At 36.6% G+C, this 25,418-nt stretch overlaps 1 protein-coding gene across 6 annotated transcripts in view; it reads right to left on the reverse strand.

Moving 5' to 3' along the window:
- Positions 1-25,418, reverse strand: part of BRAF (B-Raf proto-oncogene, serine/threonine kinase) — a 166,683-nt gene that overhangs the window by 71,414 nt on the left and 69,851 nt on the right. For all 6 annotated transcript variants that reach the window (XR_004618970.1, XM_019802239.2, XM_034638190.1 and 3 more), the window contains exons 2-3: positions 23,013-23,114; positions 12,543-12,806 (exon numbers count right to left, since the gene is read on the reverse strand). Coding sequence is in view for 5 of the 6 variants with exons in the window: in XM_019802239.2 (XP_019657798.2) it covers positions 12,543-12,806; positions 23,013-23,114 (366 nt within the window). In the remaining variant the exon portion in view is untranslated. The remainder of the gene's footprint in view (positions 1-12,542; positions 12,807-23,012; positions 23,115-25,418) is intronic.

Consider the following 25,418-nt stretch of genomic DNA (forward strand, 5'->3'; position numbering starts at 1 on the left):
TATGATGGCTTGTGTACACAAAGAGGAGTGGGGAAAACAAGAAAAAAATATTTTTATATTTGCTTGTAGCTACATTAAAAAAACCAACCCAGAAAATACACCCACACACCCCAAAAGAAAATAGTGACCTAAAAGGTTCAGGGGAACCTGGATATACAAAATACAGAAACAGGGTGGAAACAAGATTTCTTTATATAAATACCACACGAGAGAATTACCCGTTTGAGAAGAAAAGGAGAGGGGAGGTTTGTTTCATATTTAAAGTTTGAAAAGACTGAAAAGATATTTCAAAAGAACCAGGTTTATGCATCTTCTTTGAATTTCAAATTTAAATATCCTCGATTAGGCTACCAAAGCAGGAACAATTTTTCTCTTTAAAATTTTTTAAAATAAGCATTCCATCTTAATAAAGAGCTAGAGTCAATGTAACTGCCTGAGTATTTTTGCAAAGGATAATTTAGACCAAAACAAAATGTATTAGTCAAAACTTTTGCATATCAGTTTTTAAAGTGAATATAAACCATCTTTTATCGATGGGTTCACGAAGGCTCACTACACTACTCTACTTTTGTATACGCTTAAAATTTTTCCATAATAAATGGTTTTCTTAAAATTTAAAGACCTTCTTAAAGGAGTGGCCATCAAAATGCAGGTGGCCATCAAAATTACTAAGTATTATTTGAGCCAGTAGATTAATTTGGTAGTTTAAATTCTCTGCAATGCAGACTTTACTGTATACTTCAAGTAAACTTCATGATACTCTGAAATCTCCTTGTATAAAATGGCACAAAATATAGATGCCAATATATGGGTTTTGAACATAAATCTAAATTTATAGTTTCCTGATTTTACGATAATTTATCCTGATGTCAAGGCCTTTTTCAGGACTGTTATACCGATTAGGTTTGCAAGGAAAAACCTTATATAATCTCCTCACAACACAGTCTTATTAAAGTAAAAAGAGGTTGACTATACGACAAAAATTTCATAATGTAAAAGCAATTTTATTTATTTAAAAGAATTATTTTTTTATTTGAGTGAGAGAGAGAGAGAGAGAGAGAGAGAGAGAAAGCACGACAGGGGGAGGGTCAGAGGGAGACGCAGACTCCCAGCTAAGCAGGGAGCCCAAAGTGGGACTCTATCCCAGGACTCCAGGATCATGACCTAAGCCAAGGGCAGACGCTTAACCCATTGAGCCACCCAGGCGCCCGATGTAAAAGCAATTTTAGAATTAGGTATGTCTTTTGGTCAAGATAGACAGATATATAGATATAGATAAAGGTATTTTTTAAAGTAGGCCCTGAGCCCAGTGTGGAACCCAACTGTGGGCTTAAACTCCTGACCCTGAGATCAAGACCTGAACTGAGATCATGACTCAGATTTAACTGACTGACGCATCCAGGCACCTTGGTCAAATTGTATTTAACAGACAAAGAACCAGTGGTCACAGGACTTATAAAGGTGCCAAGTCTTTACTGGTAAAATGCTGTAAAATCAAATCAAATCAAAGATCAAAACTGAAGTTAATCAGTTACCTCGTTAATTAGTACTGCACGGGGGAAAACTTATTTAGCAACAGAAAAAGAAGTCCTTTCACTGTTGGTGAAAGTTAATAGAATCTACCAGGATTCGAGAATTTCCTGGATTCCACAACTATATATATAAAATCAAACACAGTATTTTAAATATCAACACAAGCTAATACTGCTTTCTACAGTATTTTACGTTATAAAGTAGCTATGAGAGGATATGAGTGCATTTTTACAAACTGTATACCACTATGTAATGGGTACTATTATCCTTTCTGTCTACAAAGAAATGGAACATATCACCCCCTAGATCTTTGGTTTCTGCTTTGCTTTTGCTAAAAATAAAGGGGAAAGAAGGGCATTCTTTGGGGTTCTACCATTTACTCTTATCTACTGATGTCCCTTGTCTCAATCTATTTAATTAAAACTTATTTGTGCTATTAAGAGAGTTAAAGTTTTGTTGTTGTTGTTGTTTTTCATTTTTCTTAACATATTTTTATGTGTTCTTCACGTTTTTCCCCAAACTGGCTAAAACAAGAACATAGCTTTTCCTTACCCCTTCCATTCCGCAAACATTTCCACTTTAATTACAGCATAATGAGGGAATGCTTTTGAAGCATCCAATATTGCCCTATCTGTTACCACTGCCCTTTCATTTATTTTACATATTCAGGATTAATACCGATTAACAGGTATTTGTTTACAAATCTCTGGCTATAGTAAATCTAAAGACTCATTCCTTCAAAAATACTTAGAGAACACCTACTAAGTGTTAGTCACTGATACGCTGCTCTCAGAACTTCCACTCCACAGATGCTAAAATTAACTTAGTAGTTCTAGATATTTTTTCAGATTCCTGTTCTTTCACAACCTTTGAATCAAATCTGCCTATCCTATGCCCCAGGAATCCACTTCCAGTTTTACAACTTAGAAATACCCTATCACTTGTATATAAAGAATCCTGTAAAAGACGTTCATATTTTAGGTTGTTAGTAATAACAAAAAAACTAAACATAATCTACATGTCCATAAGTAGCCAAATGGATAAAGTGTGGTATATTCAGAAGTTGGAATTCCCCACAGTAGTTGAATTAGAAGAAAAAGACCTATATGTATCAACGTATACATATGTATACCATGAAATTATAATTTTTTATAAAAAAGACAAGATGCTGAACATTACATATAGAATCATACTACCGTAAATTTTATTTTTTTTTTAAGATTTTATTTATTTATCAGAGAGAGAGAGAGAGAGCACAAGCAGGGGAAGCGGCAGGCAGAGGGAGAGGGAGAAGCAGGCTCCCTGCAACAGGCTTCCTGCTGAGCAGGGAGCCCAATGCAGGACTCGATCCTAGGACCCCTGGATCATGACCTGAGCTGAAGGCAGATGCTTAACTGACTGAGCCACCCAGACATCCCTAGTATCATACTACTATAAATTTTAAAAATACTTACAGATACATATATTTAGGAAAGTATGAAATTTTGGAATTAATGTACCCCACATTTATCAGAGTGGCTGCTTCTTGGGAAGCATGGTGGGACAGTGGATGTTTAGGAGGGGAATGGGACTGGTAAGGGGAACCACATTTGCATATGTGTGTGCAGTATGAAGGAAATATAACAAACACTCCTCTTTGTTCAATGGAGGTGACTAAACACAGATTTTAATATACTGTCCTTTATACTTTTCCATATAAATATATTATCTAAATAAAAAACTTAAAAAAACCCTATAATATTCTTTTCTAAATGCTAAATTGGTGACCAAAGTCTCTAATTTTTAAGTAAGACCTTGCTTTGAAAAACGATGCACAATTTTTAAGCATGTTTTTCTGTTTAGTACTGGTTTACAGTCATGAAAGAAAACTTCTGTGAGCTAGCTACTATCACATTCCTAGTATTACAATACTCTCATTTAGTCTACCTTACTTTTACTTTCTAATCTCAGGCTTACTTGTCTTCTATAGTTCTCTTTTCAGAGCCGAAATGCATTCAGTTTTATTCCTATAATCTCCATTTCTCTTTCTCCTTCTAAAATATATATAGTCTTAGAATGTGTACCTTCTGCTATCTCTAGAAGAAATAATCTTGGTTATTTTCTTTTTTTAAATCCTATTTCTATTATTAGAGCATTGCTCATCAGCTCTTATAATTATTCTTCTCTCAGACCTAATTTTGTCTCTGCATGCCATGTAAAATTATTTATAAAAGGAAATTCTTTCTCCAAAAAAGATATATGAAAGCCAATAAGCACATGAAAAGATGCTTGATATCATTAGCCATCAGGAAAATGCAAATCAAAACCACAATGATGGGGCGCCTGGGTGGCTCAGTCCTTAAGCGTCTGCCTTAGGCTCATGGCGTGATCCCAGGCTCTTGGGATCAAGCCCGGCATCAGGCTCCCTGCTCCACTGGGAGCCTGCTTCTTCCTCTCCCACTCCCCCTGCTTGTGTTCCCTCTCTCTCTGGGTGTCTCTCCCTCTGTCAAATAAATAAATAAAATCTTAAAAAAACAAAAACAAAAAAAAACCCCACAATGAGACACCATTTCTCACACACTAGAACAGCTATGAATCAAAAAGACAATAAATGTGGTGGTGAGGAGATGGAGAAACTAAAACCCTCATACAGTACTGGTGAGGAAGCAAAATGCTACACCTGTTTTGGAATACATTCTGGCTGTTCCTCAAAAGATTACTATCGACATACACCCAGCAAAAATGAAAACATATGTCCACACAAAAACTTGTACATGAATGTTCATAGCAGCATTATTCACAATAGCCAAAAAGTGGAAACACTCAGGATGGATAAATAAAATCGGGTATATACAAACAATAGGCTATCATTCAACCATAAAAAGGCATGAAGCCTGAATCACACTATAACATGAATGAACACTGGAAACATGCTAAGTAAAAGAAGACAGTCACAAAGACCACACATTCCAAATGGAATGTCCAGAATAGGCAAATCTATAGAGATAAAAGTAAGTAAGTAGTTGCCTAGGGCTGAGAAGATTGGGGAGAAATGGTAAGTGACTACTAATGCATATAGGGTTTCTTTTCTGGAGTGCTGGAAAAGTTCTTAAATTGATTGTGGTGACATTTGTGTAACTGTGAATAGACTAAAACCACTGGATTGCACCCTCTGAATGAGTAAATTGTAAAACATGTGAATTAAGTCTTAATCTATAAAAAAATGCTTTTAAATTATGAATTCCAAAAGCCAGGCTTAGGACAAGCCATGTTTTAGGGTAACTGGGTGAGTCTAATACTTTCTTTGTTACCCTTTTGTTGTTGTATGATTTATGTATTGAGAAGTATACATGAATGAGGGTATCTCAGGCCTAAAATACTTTAAATTTTATTAGATCAATAATATCTTCTAAGTTTTAACATTCAGTGTTGGCCAGGGTCTTATGGTAAAAGTAAGTCCCATATACTATTGAGAGTGTATACTAGTGCCTACCTTATCCAATAATTATTTCTAGGTATCTAACAAAAATATTCCCACAGTGTTTCAGGACACAGGTATTTAAATGTATATTACAGTATCACTTAACTATCCATCATGAAAAATGGCTAAGTAAGTTAGATACAATCACTCCAAACAATAATTTTAAACATAAGAAACAACTCTGCATGAAACAGCTCTGTGAAAAAAAAAGATTTAAGTATAATGTAAAAGGTTAGTCTTTTTCTCCTGCCAGAGCATGACCCTCCACATTCTTAACACTTCTTCCTCTCTTTAAATTCTATTTCATATAATACTTAGACAGCCCTATCAATTTTCTTTTGGTTACTAACAGCTCTTCATTTCATTTTTTTAAAAGTTTTATTTAAGTGATCTCTACATCCAACGTGGGGCTCGAACTCATAACCTTGAGATCAAGAGTCACACGTGTTCTTCCAACTGAGCCAGCTAGGTGCCTCTCTTCATTCCTTTTTTTAAAAAACAGATTTGAGGTATAACTGACCTACAATAAACTACATTAAGTATATTGTCTGACACATTTTGACATTATGTATATACCCATGAAATCATCACCACATTCAAGATAATTAATGTATCCCATTAAAGCTTCTCAAAGTTTCCTTGTACTCCTGTGTAATTCCTCCCTCCTGCACCAGGACCAGGCAAATACTGCTCAAAAGCTGTCACTATAGAACAGTTTGCATTTTCTAGAATTTTACATAAGTGTAAAATACATATTCATTTTCGTCTGGCTATTTTCACTTAGCATGATTATTCTGAGATTTATTTATGTTGTTGTGTCTATCAGTAGTGTATTCCTGTGTACCACATGGTATTCCATTTTATGGATATACCACAACTTGCTTAACCATCTGTTGATGAACATTTGGGGCTAAGAACAATTCTGTACAAATCTTTGTATGGACATATGCTTTATTTTCTCTTGGGTAAAACCTAGAAGTAGAATGGCCGGATCATATACTAGGTGTATGCTTAACTTTTTACAAAACTGCCAAACTTTTTTTTTAAATTGTGGTGTAATACATATAACAAAATTTAACACCTTAACCATTTTTAAGTATACAGTTAGCTACGTTAAGTACATTCACATTGCTGTGTAACCAATCACCATGACTCTTTTCATTTTGAAAACTGAAACTCTAATACCATTAAAGAACAACTCCCCATCTCCCCCATCCCCACCCCTTGCAACCACTATCCTATTTTCTGTTTCTATGAATTTGACTACTCTAGGTAACTCAAATAAGTGGAATAATACAGTATCTTTTTGTGACTGACTCAAGATTCATCAATGCTGCACAATGTGTCAGAATTTCCTTTTTAGGGTTGAATAATATTCCATTGTATGCATATTTCACATTTTGTTTATTCATGCATCTGTTGACGGACACTTGGGTTGATTACACATTTTCCATTATTAGTAATGCTGCTATAAATATGGGCGTATAATCTCTCTGAAACCCTTCCAATTCAATTGGGTATATATTCAGAAGCAGAACTGCAAGATAATATAATTCTAGTCCTAGTTTTTTGAGGAACCATCATACTGTTTTCCATAGTGGTCACACTATTTTACATTCCCACTAGCAGTGCACAAGGGTTCCAATTTCTCTACATCCTTGCCAATGTGCTATTCATTTTTTCCTCTTTCCTCCCTTTCTCCTCCTTTTCTTTTTTTTTTTTTTTTTAAAGATTTTATTTATTTATTTGATAGAGGTAGAGACAACCAGCGAGAGAGGGAACACAAGCAGGGGGAGCGGGAGAGGAAGAAGCAGGTTCATAGCAGAGGAGCCTGATGTGGGGCTCGATCCCACAACGCCAGGATCACGCCCTGAGCCGAAGGCAGACGCCCAACCGCTGTGCCACCCAGGCGCCCCTCCTCCTTTTCTTTCTTGACAGCAGCTATGCTAATGGGTGTGAGGTGGTAGCTCACGTGGCTTTGACCTGCGTATTTCTAATGATCACTATTGAGCATCTTTTCAAGTGTTCGTTAGCCATTTGTATATCTTCTTTGAAGAAATGTCTATTCAAGTCCTCTCCCCTTTTCTTAATCGGGTTTTTTAGTTTTTTTAAAATTTTTATTGAGTTGTATTAGTTTTTAAAAATACGTTCTGAATATTAACCCTTTATCATACACATGATTTGCAAATATTTTTTGAAGTATACTTTTTTTTTTAAATTTATGTCAGAGAGAGAGCACCAGCAGGGGGAGCAGCAGGCAGAGCAGGCAGAGGGAGAAGCAAACTCCCCAATGAGTAAGGAGGCCAACGCAGGACTCAATCCCAGGACCCTGAAATCACGACCTGAGTCAAAGGCAGACACTTAACTGACTGAGCCACCCAGGCGTCCTGATTGTGTTCTTTGAGTCACATAGTTTCTAATTATGATACAGTCCTATTTCGTTTTTTTATGTATGTCACCTGTGCTTTTGTTGTCATATCTAAGAAACTACTGCCAAATTCAGCATTGTGAGGCTTTTCTTCTACGTTTTATTCTAAAGGTTTTATAGTTTCAATCTTACATTTATGTCTTTGATCCATTTTGAGGGAATTTTGCATATAATGTAAAGTAAGGGTCCAACTTCACTGTTTTGCAAGTGCACATCCAGTTTTCCCAGCATCATTTGTTGAAGAGGCTGTCCTTCCCCCTACTGAGGGGTTGTGGTAACATTGTCAAAGATCCTTTGACCACACATAAGAATTTATTTCTGGACTCTTTATTTCACTGATCTGAATGTCTCTATGTCTATGCCATTCTGTAGGTTTGTAGTAAGTTTTGAGATCAGGAAGTGTGAGACACCCAACTTTGCTTTTTTCCAAGACTGCTGGCTTTTCAGGATTCCTTAAGTCACCACATTAAGTTCGGGATGGATTTTTCTATTTCTGCAAAAAACGCTGTTGGGATTTTAAAAGGAACTGTATTAAATAAAACTACCAAATTGTTTTACAAAGTGACTGTACCATTATACATTCCCACCAGCAGTGAATGCAAACTTCAGTTATTCCACATTCTCGCCAACAGTTGGTACAGTCACTCTTTCATTTTAGCCATCCTGGTAGGTGTACAGTGTTATCTCGTGCCTTTCATCTGCATTTCCCCAGTGACTAATGATGTTGAGCATCTTCGGTGTATTTATCTACTATCTACATATCTTCTATGGTGAAGTATCTGTTCAAATCTTTTGCCTATTTTTTGAGTTATTTGCTTTCTTATTGAGTTCTAAGAGCTCTCTGTATATTCTGGATACGTGTCCTTAATCAGGTGTATATTTTGCAAAGACTAGTCTGTAGTTTGTCTTTTTATTCTCTTAACACTGTCTTTTGAAGAGCCTAAGTTTTGTTTGTTTGTTTTAAAGATTTTATTTATTTGACAGAGAGAGAGACAGCCAGAGAGAGAGGGAACACAAGCAGGAGGAGTGGGAGAGGAAGAAGCAGGATCACGCCCTGAGCCAATGATGTGGGGCTCGATCCCATAATGCCGGGATCACGCCCTGAGCCAAAGGCAGACGCTTAACGACTGAGCCACCCAGGCGCCCCTGTTTGTTTGTTTTTTAGATCAAAAAAGAAGGTGTTCAATTTTGGCCTTTCTTATTACTGGTTACCACTCTTCGTACTCCCAGCCCTGTGGCAGATAACCACCTTTTTTTTTTTTTCATTCCTCCTGAATTTTTTAAAAAAAATTAACATATAATATATTATTTGTTTCAGGGGTGCAGGTCTGTGATTCATCAGTCTTACACAAAGGAGCATAAGTTTTTAATTTCGATGAAGTCCAATATATGAATATATTACTTTTCATTCCTTCCTCTGTATTCAACTTTCTTTCTAAATTAATTTTTGGTAGTTCCTTCAAGCAGAGCCTGGGAAAGGTAAATTCTCATCCGGAAAGGCCTTTATTGTACTTTTTTTTTTTTTTAAAGATTTTATTTATTTATTCAACAGAGATAGAGACAGCCAGCGAGAGAGGGAACACAAGCAGGGGGAGTGGGAGAGAAAGAAGCAGGCTCATAGCGGAGGAGCCTGATGTGGGGCTTGATCCCATTACGCCCTGAGCCGAAGGCAGATGCTTAACCACTGTGCCACCCAGGCGCCCCTTTATTGTACTTTCAAGTCATACTTTAGCTAAGCAACTTACAGGCATTTCTCAGCATTCTGAGTATACTAGTCTATTGTCTTCTGGCTTCTACAGCTGCAACAATGAAAATTTTTTTGATAATCTGTCATTTTTTAAAGATAATTTTTTTTTCTGAATGGTTTAAAATACTATCCTCGGGGTGCCTGGGTAGCGCAGTCGTTGGGCGTCTGCCTTCGGCTCAGGGCGTGACCCTGGCGTTTCGGGATCGAGCCCCACGTCCGGCTCCTCCGCTGGGAGCTTGCTTCTTCCTCTCCCACTCCCCTGCTGTGTTCCCTCTCTCGCTGCCTGTCACATAAATAAATAAAAAAATCTTTAAAAAAAAAATACTATCCTTTCATTTTGTTATATCTAATAATTATGGATTGAAATTTATTTATACAACTTAGGGCCTTTGTTTGCCAAATCTTTAGATTTATTTCTTTCACAAATGATAGCCATCATTTCTCTGAATTTTGCAACACTCCTTTATTTCTATTCTTACTTTTTGGAACTCCTCTGAGGCATATAAGGAAAATGTTCACTCCATCTTTCATATCTCTTATCCTGTTAGGTTTTTTTTTTTTTACTCTCTTTCCTTGCTTTCTACAGTTTACTAATTCTCCCTTTAATCTTTTTACCTCATCCACTTTGTTTTTTAAAATATTCTAATTTTTTTAGCATTTCAATACTTCTTCCGTAATATGCTGTAATTACTTGACATACTGAGATTTTATTTAAAGTTACCTTGCTACTTCCTCAAACCAGTATCAACTTATATTCATTAGTTTTTTTCCCTAGTGACAACTATATTTCTTTTGAACTTTCTATTTTTCCTTTGGTCTAAGTTGTCTGAATTTTTCCAACTCTATTATGAAAAATTTCACAGAAAATTAGAAGGAACGATATAATTAACATCCAAATTCCCTCTATTTAGATTCTAAATTTTTTTTCATGTTTATTTTCTCTAACATTTTGTTTTCCATCTTACCATTTGAAATGAAGTTCCAAAAGGATTGACTGAGATAGGAGTCAGAATAGTGGTTACTTTTGGAGGTGATCACTGAATTGGAGGGGGCATGGGAGACCCCTTCTCAAGCACTAGAAATGTTCTATATCTTTTTTTTTTTTTAAGATTTTATTTATTTATTCGACAGAGATAGAGACAGCCAGTGAGAGAGGGAACACAAGCAGGGGGAGTGGGAGAGGAAGAAGCAGGCTCACAGCGGAGGAGCCCGATGTGGGGCTCGACCCCATAACGCTGGGATCACGCCCTGAGCCGAAGGCAGACGCTTAACCACTGTACCACCCAGGCACCCCTAGAAATGTTCTGTATCTTGATCTCTGTGGCAGTTACATATGTAGAAGGTCACTCAGCTGTCACTTGAGATTTGTATATTTTACTGTAAGTTTTATTTCAAAAAAGAGGGTGGAAAAAAGTTGTAGATGTCATGACAATTTATCCCTCAATACTGAAAAATGTATTTCTGAAGAATAAAGACATTCCCCTACATAATTACATTCCTGTTATCACACACAGGAAAATTAATAATTCCATAATAGCATATTTAATCAACATTCACCATTTCCCATCACAAAAATGCCTTTTATAGCTCTTCCCCAACCTAGTATCATGCACTGCATTTGTTTACATCTCTAGTCTTGTTTAGTGTAGAATAACCTTTTTTTTTTTTAAAAAGATTTTATTTATTTATTTGACAGGCAGAGAGACAGCCAGCGAGAGAGGGAACACAAGCAGGGGGAGTGGGAGAGGAAGAAGCAGGCTCCCAGCGGAGGAGCCTGATGTGGGGCTCGATCCCAGAACGCTGGGATCACGCCCTGAGCTGAAGGCAGACGCTTAACGACTGAGCCACCCAGGCGCCCCTAGTGTAGAAAAATCTTCATCTTTTTTGTCCTCTATGACACTGAGTCCAGGCCATTTGTCTTACAGAATTCCAAATTCTGAATCTGTTTCTTCATAGCACTTCACTATTTCTTTTATCCCCTGTGTTTCTTGTAAAATGGAAGGTTCAGAAGCTTAACAACACCATCATCTTTAGCAAGAATACTTCACAGATGGTAACAGTCATCCACTGAGTTTAACATTTCAGGATCACCTAGAAGTTCTATTTGGTTCCTTCTTAGGAGTCCTGCTGTTCTTAATTCTTAAGTCTTCTAATGCACTGATAAGCTCTTTCCTCTGTGTTTTATAACATGGGATTTTGTGCTTATCAGTGGACATTATCTATGTGGATTCCATGAGCCCTAGGTAGGCCAAAGAGATTCTGCATTTGCTTCTGCCTAGTGCCTGACTGCTATTACCTCTCCAGGACCAGTTGTTGGGTTCAAAGTTCCTGGACAGCACCCATAAGTATAAATATGAACCCCATACCATGATGAGGACAGGCCTACAATTAAGAATTCAAGGGAAATTTTAACATTTATCTGGACAGCTGGTGAAGACAGACAAATTTCATTATTATTTATGTATGCTGAGTAGGTAGATTTTCTTCTAGTTCACCCTTCTGCTGAAGGTAAAGCTCTTCAAAGGCTCAGCTTTATGCAAGGATCTGAGCCAACTACCCTTTGTGACACTGGCTGAAGGCCTAGTCTTACACCCCCACACACTGACACGCACATCCCTTTGTTGCACAGGGTTGACAAACTGAGCACAGTGGAGGTCACTGCAGCACTTTTCCCATGAAAATCCAGCATTACTACTAATGCTGTGCGAAGGGAAAAAAAATTAAAACTACTTTGATTTCACTTGTATTTGGAGATGCAAAGGTTTTTTTTTTATTAATTTCAAAAATAACCATATACACTTTTAAAAAGTAGTGATGTTACAGGTGCATTAAATCCAATGACAGTACTTGTTGCATTTAAGGATTATAGACCACCTGTAAAATTGTGCAGATTTCCCTGTTTTAAATGTTACTTACAGAGTACTCTGTTCCAATGGTAATACTAATCATCAGCAAAAGTTATGTAGACAGAGAAAAAATATCAAGCACACTAAAAATCCAACATTTGATAGTAAGTCCAAACAGGGATTTCTCAAGAGCAAAGAACAAAGCTTATCTCACATATGTCAGACAACAAACAAGCTCAAGTCTTGAAATTCTTTTTGATTCTAAACTCGTTTTTAGACTTGAGTGTGGTTCAAGTTTGGTAGATAGGTTAAAATGTTAAACTGGACACTAAACACAATACAATTTGTTCCAGTCAAGAAACACAGACAGTGGCACCAAATAATTATGTCTTTTTCACTCCTGTTTGAAATGGATGCTTCCATTTGCATGACCACAGAGTATGAAATGGTAACATATTTCAGTTTCAACAACTACTCTTTCTGAAAAACACAAAGAAAAAGCAATGATGATATTAAAAGTTGACTCACCACTGTCCTCTGTTTATTGGGCAGGAAGACTCTAACGATAGGTTTTTGTGGTGACTTGGGATTGCTCCTTGATATATCTGTGGGATTTTGAAAAACTGAAAGAGATGAAGGTAGCACTGAAAGGCTAGAAGAGGAAGAAGATGTAACGGTGTCTGTTGATGCAGAGCTAGAAACAGAAAAATCAGTTCCATTCCCCAGGGATTCCAATAACTGTTGTTCTCGCTGTTGGAGGGCATCTAGCTTGCTGGTGTATTCTTCATAGGCCTATAAAATAAAGCAGATTTACATTGAATCTGGACTTTTTCCTGACAGTAACAAAAGGAAATAAGAAATTTAAGTCTGATTATAATCTCTTTAAAATCTAGCTAACATGGTTTTAAGTTAGAAGTTACAAAATAAATGCTGAAAGTACTGTAAATTAATACTTCTACTTTTAAATTGATAAATCTTTTGTGATAAGATACTACACTACATTGAGAAACTGACAAAAACATAAATGTCTAGAACAGCCATGAATGTTAATCTAAAAATGCAGTATTTATAATGTTCTGTTCATATTGCAATTTACCTTCCAAACCACATATCTAACATAAGAGAAAATACTATATACTACATCAAGGGTAAGTACAATCTCTATTAAAAATTTATTTTTTTCCAGAAAACTTGTAGGCATATAAAGTTTTATACCTTTTCCCCCCTCCAAAGAACAGAGAGAGAGGCTGAAAAGGAGATGAGGTCTTAAAAGAGATTTGTCAAAAAATAAGACTCAGGTACAGTGTCAGATCCCATCATTACCACCAAAATCTCAATAGGACTTAAAAGATGTATAACTGCCACTTTCTTTCTGAAATAGCTATTAGTTAAAATACTTTATTCTCCTCACTATGGGTCTCTGATGATCCCATCAAATACTGCTTAGAGAATAAAATTTTATCTGAAAAGGTTTACACCCTGCAGTCAAGAAATTCTGGGGCCATTATCCATCAGGGTTTCTTTCTACAAGTTTCATTTGACTAAAGCTATAAAGTCAAATGACCACATACGATCATATCTAAAAGTAACAAGAATTTTGAAAACCGAGTGATATTGAAAGTAAAGAGATGGAATGAATTGAAATATATATGTCCATGGTTCTTTAAGGCAGTGGTAATCACTCTCCCCCACACCACAGTCCATCATTTCTGTCTACCACCATACATAGATGCAATAACTACAAACATTTATAAAAGGCTACACGGGAGAATCAAAGATTTTAAAACGGCATTTCTAATCACTCTAAGAGTTTATTATTGGGCTGCAGAGAAGCAGGTAGATGTACTTTTATTTAGGTGCTGTACATGAGAAATAAACAAAAAACATTTTTGATACAAGGTGAGAATGAGGAAAGAAAGGGCCTTAAAATATTAGCATTTAGATAGATGGAGTTAAGTGGGGAAAAAGAGAGTACTGTGTACAGGAGAAATTCTGCCATAAACTAAAGAGGTCAGAAATTTTGGGGCACCTGGATGGCTCAGTCGGATAAGTGTCCAACTTTGATTTTGGCTCAGGTCATGATCTCAGGGTCCTGTCATCGAGCCCTGTGTCAGGCTCCACACTCAGTGTGTAGTCTGCTTGTCTCTCTCCCTCTGCTCCTCTCCCCCACCTCCTGCTCTCAAACAAACAAGTAAAATCATTAAAAAAAAAAAAAGTAGTAAATTTTAAGGCATAGAGGGAAAGCTACAGACCCGTATAGCTGAATGCCATTTAAGATCTGAGACATAGCAAGGGATCGATATATGCTTGTGGAATTTAAATGAAAAACAGCAATGCAGGGAAGCAAATAATAAGACTGGAGAAATGGGTAAGGGGCCAGCTTGTAGAGGGTATATATACCATGCTATGAAGCCTGAACTTCATTCCACAAGCAAGGGAGAATTATCAAAGGTAGAGGGGAATGAAAGAAAAATTTTATTTCAAGAAAGACCACTGCACTTGCTATATGAGATCTTAAAATGTAATTTTGAAGGAAAAAAAGAAGAAAAATATTAAACTGAGCCACTGAGGTAAAGGGCCGAAAGTACATCAAAATGCCCTCTCCTTTTAGCCTACTAGCTACCCTATCCTGATTCCAGGAATGTTTAATAGCATTTCAGGGCATTATAACCAAATTAATTCAAAATTTTCTAAGCTCTATTTTGATTTAGGTTTCAGTTCCAAGATCTAATTGCTTAAGGGCATCTCTTGCAATAGGATTCACTTTTTGAGTATTTAAAATCAGTCAATTAAGGGGCGCCTGGGTAGCTCAGTCAATTAAGCATCCACTCTTGATTTCCACTCAGGTCAAGGATTTCCACTCAGGATTCTCTCTCCCTCTCTCAAAAACAAAAACAAAAACAAAAAAAACAGGAAAAAAAAAACCCCACAAAAAACCAATCAGTCAATTAATATATAGTAAACATACATGTGCCTGGCACTGTTTGGGGTTCAAACTACAAAAATAAAGACTGACACAATTCCTACCCTTGGAAGAACATACACAAACAGTCTAAGAGATAAAAATTACCTCCTGCATAGATGAAATCTTATTTACTATCACCTGGACAAGTACATTTATTACACAAAGTTAGCCTTAGGAAAAGTAACACATGTAAACAATTCTCAGAATGTTATCAAAATGTTAGTCTTAATTTTTCAAAATATACTGTTCCCTCCATTGCGGATTACAAACTATTTCACTGCATTTATCAACAGCTCTTCCTTTTCTTAAGTACAAAAGCATTTACTTATTCCACCTCCCTCCATCCTCACAGCCACAATCTATCAAGGCACTTGTACCTGGTGTGGCTCATTTCTTTCTTTTTTTTTCCTTTTTAAAAAGATTTTTACTTTTTTATTTGACAGACAGAGACAGCCAGCGGGAGAGGGAATACGAGCAGGGGGAGTGGGAGAGGAAGAAGCCGGCTCCCAGCGGAGGAGCCTGATGGAGGGCTCGATCCCAAAATGCAGGGATCACGCCCTGAGCTGAAGGCAGACACTTTACTGAGCCACCCAGGTGCCCCTCCCTGGCTCATTTGTTCCCATTATTCTTGCTGTATTCAGTGTGGATTACTCTTTTAACATTCCTGCCTGAAGTTCTCTAAATCTCTTATCTCTAAAGGTATTTATTTAGACTCTACCTTCCAGATCCACAAGTTCCAAATGATGACAAGATCTCAATTTGTAACGTCCCTTGTCCTTGAGCACACCTTCTTAAGTTTCCATCTGACTATGTTAATCTGTTCACATGCAACATTAATCCCTTCAAGTTTCTTAGATTTGGGCTTTCATTGTCTTGATTCTCTGTCTAATTCTTATTCTTTTACCAGCTTGATTGTCAAATACACTCCACTCTTTCTCTCAGGTTACTACACACTGCTGAAGAAGATAGTAATAAAAGCCAATTAGTTCCATCATCAATTCATGGAAATTAGTCCCTCACACTACTACCTGAAAATTTTTACTTATTTTAATATCATATTATGTTTTTCACAATACTTAATCCAACCTTTTCTATGCTTCTTTGGTTCCTTACCTTCATCCCTCAATCTTTTTAATTCACTCAGAAAAAAGCATTAACTTCAAATTTACTCTAAAGATCAAAGCCATCAAATAAAAGCTTCCTCATCTTTGTCTAAGCAATTCTCCACACCTTTCCCCATCCTTCTGTTCTCAATTTAGTGCTGGCACTGAGTGTTTAGGGCCTCAGGCCCTGCTACACTGTAATCCCCATTTTCTCTTACGTCTTCCAACCTTTTCCTCTGTTTTCTTACCCAGCAAATGTGAACACATGTCTTCCCACATAAATGCACACCTCAGCCACCACCACTGCCATTAACAAAATTATTGTGGTTCTTCAAGATGTTGTAGATCTGATACTTTTCCAGGATGCAGCTTTCTGAAAACCCTATTCTTTCTCATCAAAATCCTACTTATTTTTTGAGACACCTGGGGGACTCAGTCAGTTAAGCGTCAGACTCCTGGTTTTGGCTCAGGTCATGGTCTCATGGGTATTGGGATTGAGTCCCATGTCAGGCTCTGCGCTCATCAGGGAATCTGCTTGAAGATTCTCTCCCTCTGCCCCTCCTCCCACTCGCACTCTCTTGCGAGCTCTCTCTCAAATAAATAAATCTTAAAAAAAAAAAAATCCTACTTATTTTTCAAAGTTCAATTCAAAGCTCTGTTTGATAAAACCCAAGAGGTATTCTTTCTCTTCACCTCCTTTAGAGTATTATCACATTCCTCTTTATATGTCTATTTCTTTCTCATTTATGAAAAAATTTTGTGAGGATTAAATGAGGTAATACAAGTAAAAGAAGTTATTACAGAGACTACCATATAGCAAAAGCCCAAAAAATATTCTTATTAGTAATAATAAGTAGTATGAGTAATTCTTATGTTTATTACTGTTATCACTCTATTACTTAGCTGAGTTCTTAACATGATTACTAAATCATAAGCTAGCTGAAGGCAAACATCATGTCAGATGTTTTTGAATTAAATAAAAGAGTAGAGGGGCGCCTGGGTGGCTCAGTGGTTTAAGCGTCAAACTCTTGATTTCGGCTCAGGTCATGATCTCAGGGTTGTGAGACTGAGCCCTGCGTCGGGCTCCATGTTCAGTGTGGAGACTACTTAAGATTCTTTCTCCCTCTCCCTCTATCCCTCACATTCAACCCCGCTCGTGCTCTCTCTCTCTAAAAAAAATAAAATTAAATTAAATAAATAAAAGAATACAAGAACACTTAATATCATTAGGATAACAATATCCCCCTAAACTGATCTACAGATTCACTGCAATCCTTACCAAAATCCCAGTGGCTTTTTTGCAGAAACGGACAAGCTGATCTTAAAATTCTTTTTTTTTTTTTAAAGATTTTATTTATTTATTCGACAGAGATAGAGACAGCCAGCGAGAGAGGGGAACACAAGCAGGGGGAGTGGGAGAGGAAGATGCAGGCTCATAGTGGAGGAGCCTGATGTGGGGCTATCCCATAACGCCGGGATCACGCCCTGAGCCGAAGGCAGACGCTTAACCGCTGTGCCACCCAGGCACCCCTGATCTTAAAATTCTTATGGAAGTGCAAGGTACTCAGAATATCCAAAATAATCTTGAAAAAGAACAAAGTTGGAGGATTCACATTTCTTCATTTCAAAAGTTACAATAAAACTACAGTAATGAAGACATGGCTACTGGAATAAGGATAGATGTGCAGAACAACACAACAGAACTGAGAGTCCAGAAACAAAGCCTTACATTTATGGCTAACTGATTTTCGACAATGGTGCTGGTACCACTGAATATCTACATGCAGAAGAATGAAGTTGGACTACTACCTAACATTATATTAAAAAATTAACTCAAAAGGGATCGATCACACACCTAAAATTACCAGCTAAAACTACAAAGCTCTTAGAAGAAAACATAGGACACCAGATTAGGCAATAATTTCCTAGATATAACAAACTAAAGAAAGTAACGAAAGAAAAAACAAACTACGCTTCTTGAAATTAATACTTTTGTACTTCAAAACCCACTACCAAAAGAATGAAAATAAATCCCGCAGAACAGGAGAAAATATTTACAAACCATATCTGATAAAGATCTATTATCCAGAATATACAAAGAACTCTCACAACTCAAAAATAACCCAGTTTAAAAAGTGGGCAAAAAATATGAACTGATATTTTCCCCAAGAACATACACAAACAGCTAACAAGCACATGAAAAAGATGCTTAAAAGGACTGCTGGGTGGCTAAGTCGGTTAAGCAACTGCCTTTAGCTCAGGTCCTGATCCCAGGGTCCTGGGATAGAGCCCTGCATCGGGCTCCCTGCTCAGCAGGAAGTCTGCTTCTCCCTCTGCCTGCTGCTTCCCCTGTTTGTGCGTTTTCTCTCTCTTTCTCTCACTCTCTCGCTCTCTCTCTCTGGGAAAGAAATAAAATCTTAAAAATCTTTAAAAAAAAATGCTTAACATCTTTAGTCATCAGGGAACTAACTGCAAACCAAAACCACAATGGGACACCGATTCACAACTACCAGCATGACTATTCAAAAAACAAACAAATAAACAAAAAATGAAACAGAAAATAAGTACTGGTACTGATGTGGAGAAAGTGAAACCCTCATACACTGCTGGTGGGAATGTAAAATGAAGCAGCCACTTTGAAGTACAGTCTGGTAGTTCCTCAAAAAGTTAAAACATCGAGTTACCACAGGACACAGCAATTCCATCCCTAGGCATATGACCAAGACAAGTGAAAACATATGTTACATAAAAACTTATATGTGAATGTTCATAATAGCTTTACTCATGACAGCCAAAAAGAAGAAAGCCAAATGTCCAACAATTGATAAATGGATAAACAAAATCTGTGTATCCATATGATGGAATAAAAAGGAATGAATGCTACACTGAATGCTACATGCTACAACATGGATGAATTTTGAAAACATTATGCTAAGTGAAAGCAGCCTGTCACAAAATGCCACATTATGTGTGATCCCATTACATGAAGTATCCAAAAAGGCAAGTCTATAGAAATACAAAGCAGATTAGTGGTTGCCAGGGGCTGAAGAGAATGACTACTTATGGGTCAAGGTTTCTTTTTGGGGTGAAGAAAATACTTTGGAATTGATTTCTTGGTGATGATTGCACAACTGTGTGCATATACTAAGAAACCACTGAGTGGTACACTTTAAAATAAAAAAGCGAATCTTACATTATGTGAATCATTTCTCAACCAAAAACAGGAGGAAAACTATCTATGGATCTACTTCAAACAAATGGGAAAAAGCAGTGAAATAAGTTTTCTTTTAAAGCTTTTATTTGAGAGAGAGAGAGAGAGAGAGAGATCACAAGCAGGGGGAAAGGGCAGAGGGAGAAGGAGACTCCCCGCTGAGCAGGGAGCTGGAGGCGGGACTCAATCCCAGGGCTCTGGGATCATGACCAGAGCCGAAGGCAGATGCTTAACCAACTGAGCCACCCAGGCACCCTAAAATTTTTTTTATCATTATTTCATTAAATTTATTCTTACTAAACTTCATCTCACAAGATACAATGAAATCTTACAAACTAACCAAAAATGATATTTAATAAACCGCTCTGCATTCCATGGGAAGCACCTTGCTTCCAATATTTTTGTTTTAATAAAATTTCTCTGCATTATCCTGGATTCTACATAGATTAAAGATCAAAAAGGTTGTTAGCATCATAATAATGATACAGCAGTTAAGAGCAGAATCTGAATTAAGAATGTCTAGATTCAAAGTTTGGCTATACCATTTACTAACTGTGTAGCATTAATCATGTTATTAAACTTCTCTGTGCCTGAGTTTCTTCATCTTTATAAAATGAAAATGAGAATAGGAAGTATAACTCATAGGGTAGGTTGAGGATTAAATGATCTACTATATGCTTGGAACAGTGTCTGGTACATAGCAAGTACTCAGTAAATGTTAGGTGCTACTATTAACATCTATCTGTCTGCAGGGAACCATAGCATATATGTAAATTCTGTGGTAGCTAGGACTCAGTGTGTAACACTAGATAAGTAGGGTGATTTCAAAAACACCGTTCCTTCACTTCTGGAATCCAATATATATCAGGTCCAAAAAGAAGAATCTACTACTAGAAGAGCATCCAGCATTATATCTTATACACAGAAGGCATTCAAATACTTTGCTGGATGAGTGAAGAGAGAAAAATGGGAGAAAAAGAAAAAATTCTGGGAAATGACTTATCTTTTCTTCCTCTGGATGATGATTTAAAAGAGGAACCAAGATTAAAAAGATTAAAAAGAAATATGAATGGCCAATAAGCACGCGAAAAAATGCTCAACATCATTAGTCATCAGGGCAGTGCAAATCAAAACCACGAGATACCACTTCATACTCACTAGGATGGCCATTACAAACACACATACACCGAAGGTATGTGTTGGCAAGAACGTGGAGTAATAGGAGCTCCTGTGTATTGCTAACAGGAATGCAAAAGGCAGCTACTGTGGAGAACAGTACAGCAATTCTTTAAAAAATTAAATATAGAATTACCACATGATTCAGTAATTCCATTTCCGGGTATATAGTCAAAAGGAGTAAAATCAGCATTACTCATAATAACAAAAAGGTAGAAACGAACAACCATTGATGGTATCCATTGATAGATGAATCAATAAACAAAATGTGCAATATTATTTAGCCTTAATTAGCAAAGAAATTTTAACCCATGCTACAACACAGATGGACTTTGAAGACATTATGCTAAATGAAATAAGCTAGTCACAAAAGGACAAATACTTTACAATTCCATTTATTTTATTTGAGTAGTCAAATTCATAAAGAAACCAGAATGGTGGGTCTCAGTGGATAACCACGAGACTTGGTTTTTCACTGAAGGGCCTTCACATATCAGAACCCGAAGGTCTTTTCCCTGGGCCTCGTCAACTTTCCCCAGGGAAAAATACTGTTATCTCCAGGCAGGCTCGTCTTCATAGTATATCAAGTGGTGTAAGTTCCATGTTTATTGTCTGTAATTCCATTCCCTGATAAAAATACAAGCTGCTTGAAGTTTGTTTGTTTGTTTTTTTGCTATATCCCCAGAGCCTAAAAGCATAAATATAAACGGGCACTCAATAAATATCTGCTGAATGAATGAATCAAAAATTTATGGAGCACTCAATATGTGTCAAGAATGATGTTATTTTATAATTATAAACTTAATGAAACCTTCAATTACTACATGTGTGATAGTATTCCCATTTTACCGATGAGGTGAGATATAAGAAGGTAACCTATCTCTAGAAACTAAGAAACAGCTAAGATTCAAACATAGGGCCTGTGTGACTCCAAGGTTCACCTTAACCACTATATTACAGCATTTTCTACAGAGAAATTGTGCAGAGTTTGTCCCTGAGAATAAGGATCTACATGCTAATGATATAGTCTATGAGGTATGGTCTGCTGTATATTTGAACAGCAAAAACCCTGAAAAGTGTGAGTATGGAGGAGGCAGTGAATCCCTGCTATACTCAAACGTGGTTATTGATGTGACTGTATTACAACTAAGCATGGGGGAAAGTCTCCCAAGACATAGATGTGGATGGCAGAAAAACTGCTGGTTAAGTTGTCTAATTCTAATTAACAAAGAATTACTATTTTCACCAGAACTCTGCCTCCTTATAACTCCTGTTCTTGTCCTCCTCAGACATAAAAGTAAATCAGCATGGAATACTACAAAGTACATGAATTCTAGTCCTGGTACTGATATCTGGCAGTGTGCTCTGGGATAAGCCATATGAAGAAGACAACAGCTTATTAGTGGTTATTTCCAAATTCCAAATTTATTTTAGAAATGCAAACTTAACTTAAAAGATTTAACGTGCCTTTTAAAAGCAATTAGAGGGCTAAATTAGAAATTTAGTTTAGAAGTCTATCAATCCATGCCTAAAGATCTCCAGCATCTGAAGGCATATGGTAATCTGATCATTTGTAATTTAGGGTTATATTTCTGTATGACTAGTGATTACAGCTGGAGCCAGCTTTTACAGAGACGGTCAGTATGAGCAGTGGTAAGCAACGTGGGCTGTGAAGCACGACTACCTGGATTCCCTAACAGTGTGTTCATCATGGAACCCGAGTGACTTACAGAAGGAAACCAATGCCAAGAAAGCTTATCTGTGATTATAATAGTAACTACTACCTCATAGGATTAAGAACAACGACTAACTACCCTAAAAATTTACAATGATGCTCAAAGCTTGATACAAAAGCCTAAAGGCACTATTAAACAGTAAAGCTAAGCAATTTTGAGCTATTTAAATATTATATATTTTACCTATTAAGAAAGCCAAAACCAATTTGGGAGGGGTTGTTCTGGAAAAAAGATATTTTACCAGGAAAATATATATTGTATAAAATTTGCCCCATTTCTTTTTTTTTTTTTTTTTAAAGATTTTACTTATTTATTCGACAGAGATAGAGACAGCCAGAGAGAGGGAACACAAGCAGGGGGAGTGGGAGAGGAAGAAGCAGGCTCCTAGCGGAGGAGCCTGATGTGGGGCTCGATCCCGTAACGCCGGGATCACGCCCTGAGCCGAAGGCAGACGCTTAACCGCTGTGCCACCCAGGCGCCCCTGCCCCATTTCTTAATACTAGTTTCCTAACCTCTACAACCGAATGCTTTCTCCCTCTCTTTTTTAAATAAGTTTTTCACCAGGGTAATATTTTTCAGTTTATACACGATTTCTTCTTCAGTTTTGTTATTTTCCAAATTACAAAATACTGCATATTACTGTAACAAGTGAAACAAGATTAAGAAGTATAAGAAAGACGAAGATATTCACCTTCCCCCTTTCTCATCTCATCCCCTAAGAGAAACAATATTACCAGTACAAAGGCTTGTGATAAGTTCTTGTTTTTATTTTCAAAATTACAACAGATATGATACTCAATAGCTTACCTCCAGATATATTGATGGTGGATTATGCTCCCCACCAAATTTGTCCAATAGGGCTTCTATATGTTCCTGTGTCAACTTAATCATTTGTTTGATATTCCACACCTGAAAAATATTTTAAAAGAATGTAAAAATAAAAGTCATTTAGGATATGAATTAGACTATTTTTATTAAAATGTTTATTAAAATATTGCAGTAACTGCCAGTGTTCCTTGAAATTTAGGGCTCAGAGACCTGTTTAATATACCAATTTTTCCCATTTATTATTAAACATCTTAAAACTCTTCTCTACACTAGTAATACAATAAATTTTCAACTGTAAAAGACTCAAGTAATACATAAGTATTCAGAATAAATGATGAAAATCTCTTTTCCATCTTCCCCATCTTCCTGGAACCCTTGCCAAAAACGTTAAGTGCTATTTACAGTTTGTTATGCAACCTTTCCAAATCTCCTTTTTATTCAAGTAAATATCATAATGCATACAGGTACAAAATATACAAATACATGTACGTGTTATATATAAAATATATTTTAACACTTGTTCTTTTCACTGAACATCATGCCTCAAAATTCTTTCCATGTCAAGACATACATATTTTACTTCTTTAAAATGGTTAAGTATAGATACATTCATTTCATAATATGATGACACTGCTTATCTCAATGGTCTTCAAACTTCAACAGCAACCTAACAGTGGGTGGACATGGATGATTTTAGGAGAAACAATTTCCAGATCTTTGATGTCTATATATACTCTTTCTAACTGAACTGTTTGAGAACTAGTTCTCTTTTTTTCCTCTCCCTATAAAATCACCAAATTGTAATTCTTCACTCTATAAAAGAAAGGCAAAATTCTTATCCATCTCAAATCCTACTAAGGTGCACTATTCTGAGATGTATAAACTTCAAAGTACCTAACAAATAAGAGGTAAAAATCCCTTGAGAGAAAGCAAGGTGGGTGGGGGAGTGATTAAAATCAGGCCTTTATCAGTGAAATCCTTGGCAGGGTTCTAAGCCTCATCCAAGTAGCCAGCCAGCCTATTATAGTATAGGCAAATAGGACATGTTTAAGATAAATAAGTCAGTTTTTTTCTTCCTTGATGAAGAATGAGTCCAATTTATCTGGTTAGAGAATGTGCTTTGCAAATTACACTATGTGCTAGATATTCTATGAGTTGCATGATCTAAACCTGGAATTCTAAGGTGTGACCAAAGACGAACAGCATAAATACAATACACACTAGAAATTATGGCCTTTTAAGCTACTGCTATAATTTAAAAATATGAGATAATTAAAAAATGTACAAGAGGGAATAGACAGATGAACAAAGGGGTTTCAGGACCATTAGTTTATTTAATAATTCCCTTACTAGAGGACATGTAGATTATTCCATTTTTCTCAACCTCAAACAATGCTTCAATGAATAGTTCTGGGCTGCCTCTCTGGGCAAAGGTACAAGTTTCCCTTTTAGACATCAAGGCATAGGATTCCTGAATTCAAAGTTATATGCATTAAAAAATTTAATAAATGTCTCAAATGGTCTTCCAAAGAAAAAAAAGTACTAAGTCGTATTCCCATTAGGAGGGTATAAGTCCATCCTTTTCCCCCTAATCCCATCAACACTGGGTATTATCAAACTTTGAGACTTTTGCCAATCTGAAGGGGAAAAGCTGATCTTGTTTCAATTTTGATTTCCCAGAAAACTGAACATTTTTCATGTTCATTCGACATTTATATTTCTTTTTGGAAAATTCCCTATCCATATTCTTTTTTTATTCTATTTTTTCCCTTGTTCATGTATAGATATCCTTTACTCTAGATACTTTATATATTAATCCTTACCCTCCTCCAAATGTTGCAGTCTTTTTTCTTGTTTTTCACCTTATGTCTCATTTGTCATACAAAGTCTTGCTACTCAAAGTGTGGTCCATTGACCAGCAGCAGCATAATCTACTGGAAGGAGGTTAGAGTAGCAGAATCTCAAGCCCCATCTCAGACCTACTAAGCTTTAACAAAATGCGTTATATTAAAATTTGAGAAGCAATGACAAAAGTTTCCTTTTCTTTCTATGGTCAGATATTGCAACATTTTCCTTTATGACTCCATGGCTAACCTCTCATGTCCTCTAAAAGCATTATATGTCTTCTTTTCTCTAGCTATACTTACTCCCCAGGTGATCTTATCCAATCTTGCGGCTTTATGTACCAAATATGGACTGATAAGGCCAAAATTTTTTTTTAAAGATTTTATTTATTTATTCGACAGAGATAGAGACAGCCAGCGAGAGAGGGAACACAAGCAGGGGGAGTGGGAGAGGAAGAAGCAGGCTCATAGCAGAGGAGCCTGATGTGGGGCTCGATCCCATAACGCCGGGATCATGCCCTGAGCCGAAGGCAGACGCTTA

Source organism: Ailuropoda melanoleuca, chromosome 1, assembly GCF_002007445.2.
Source record: "Ailuropoda melanoleuca isolate Jingjing chromosome 1, ASM200744v2, whole genome shotgun sequence".
Lineage (NCBI taxonomy): Eukaryota > Metazoa > Chordata > Mammalia > Carnivora > Ursidae > Ailuropoda > Ailuropoda melanoleuca.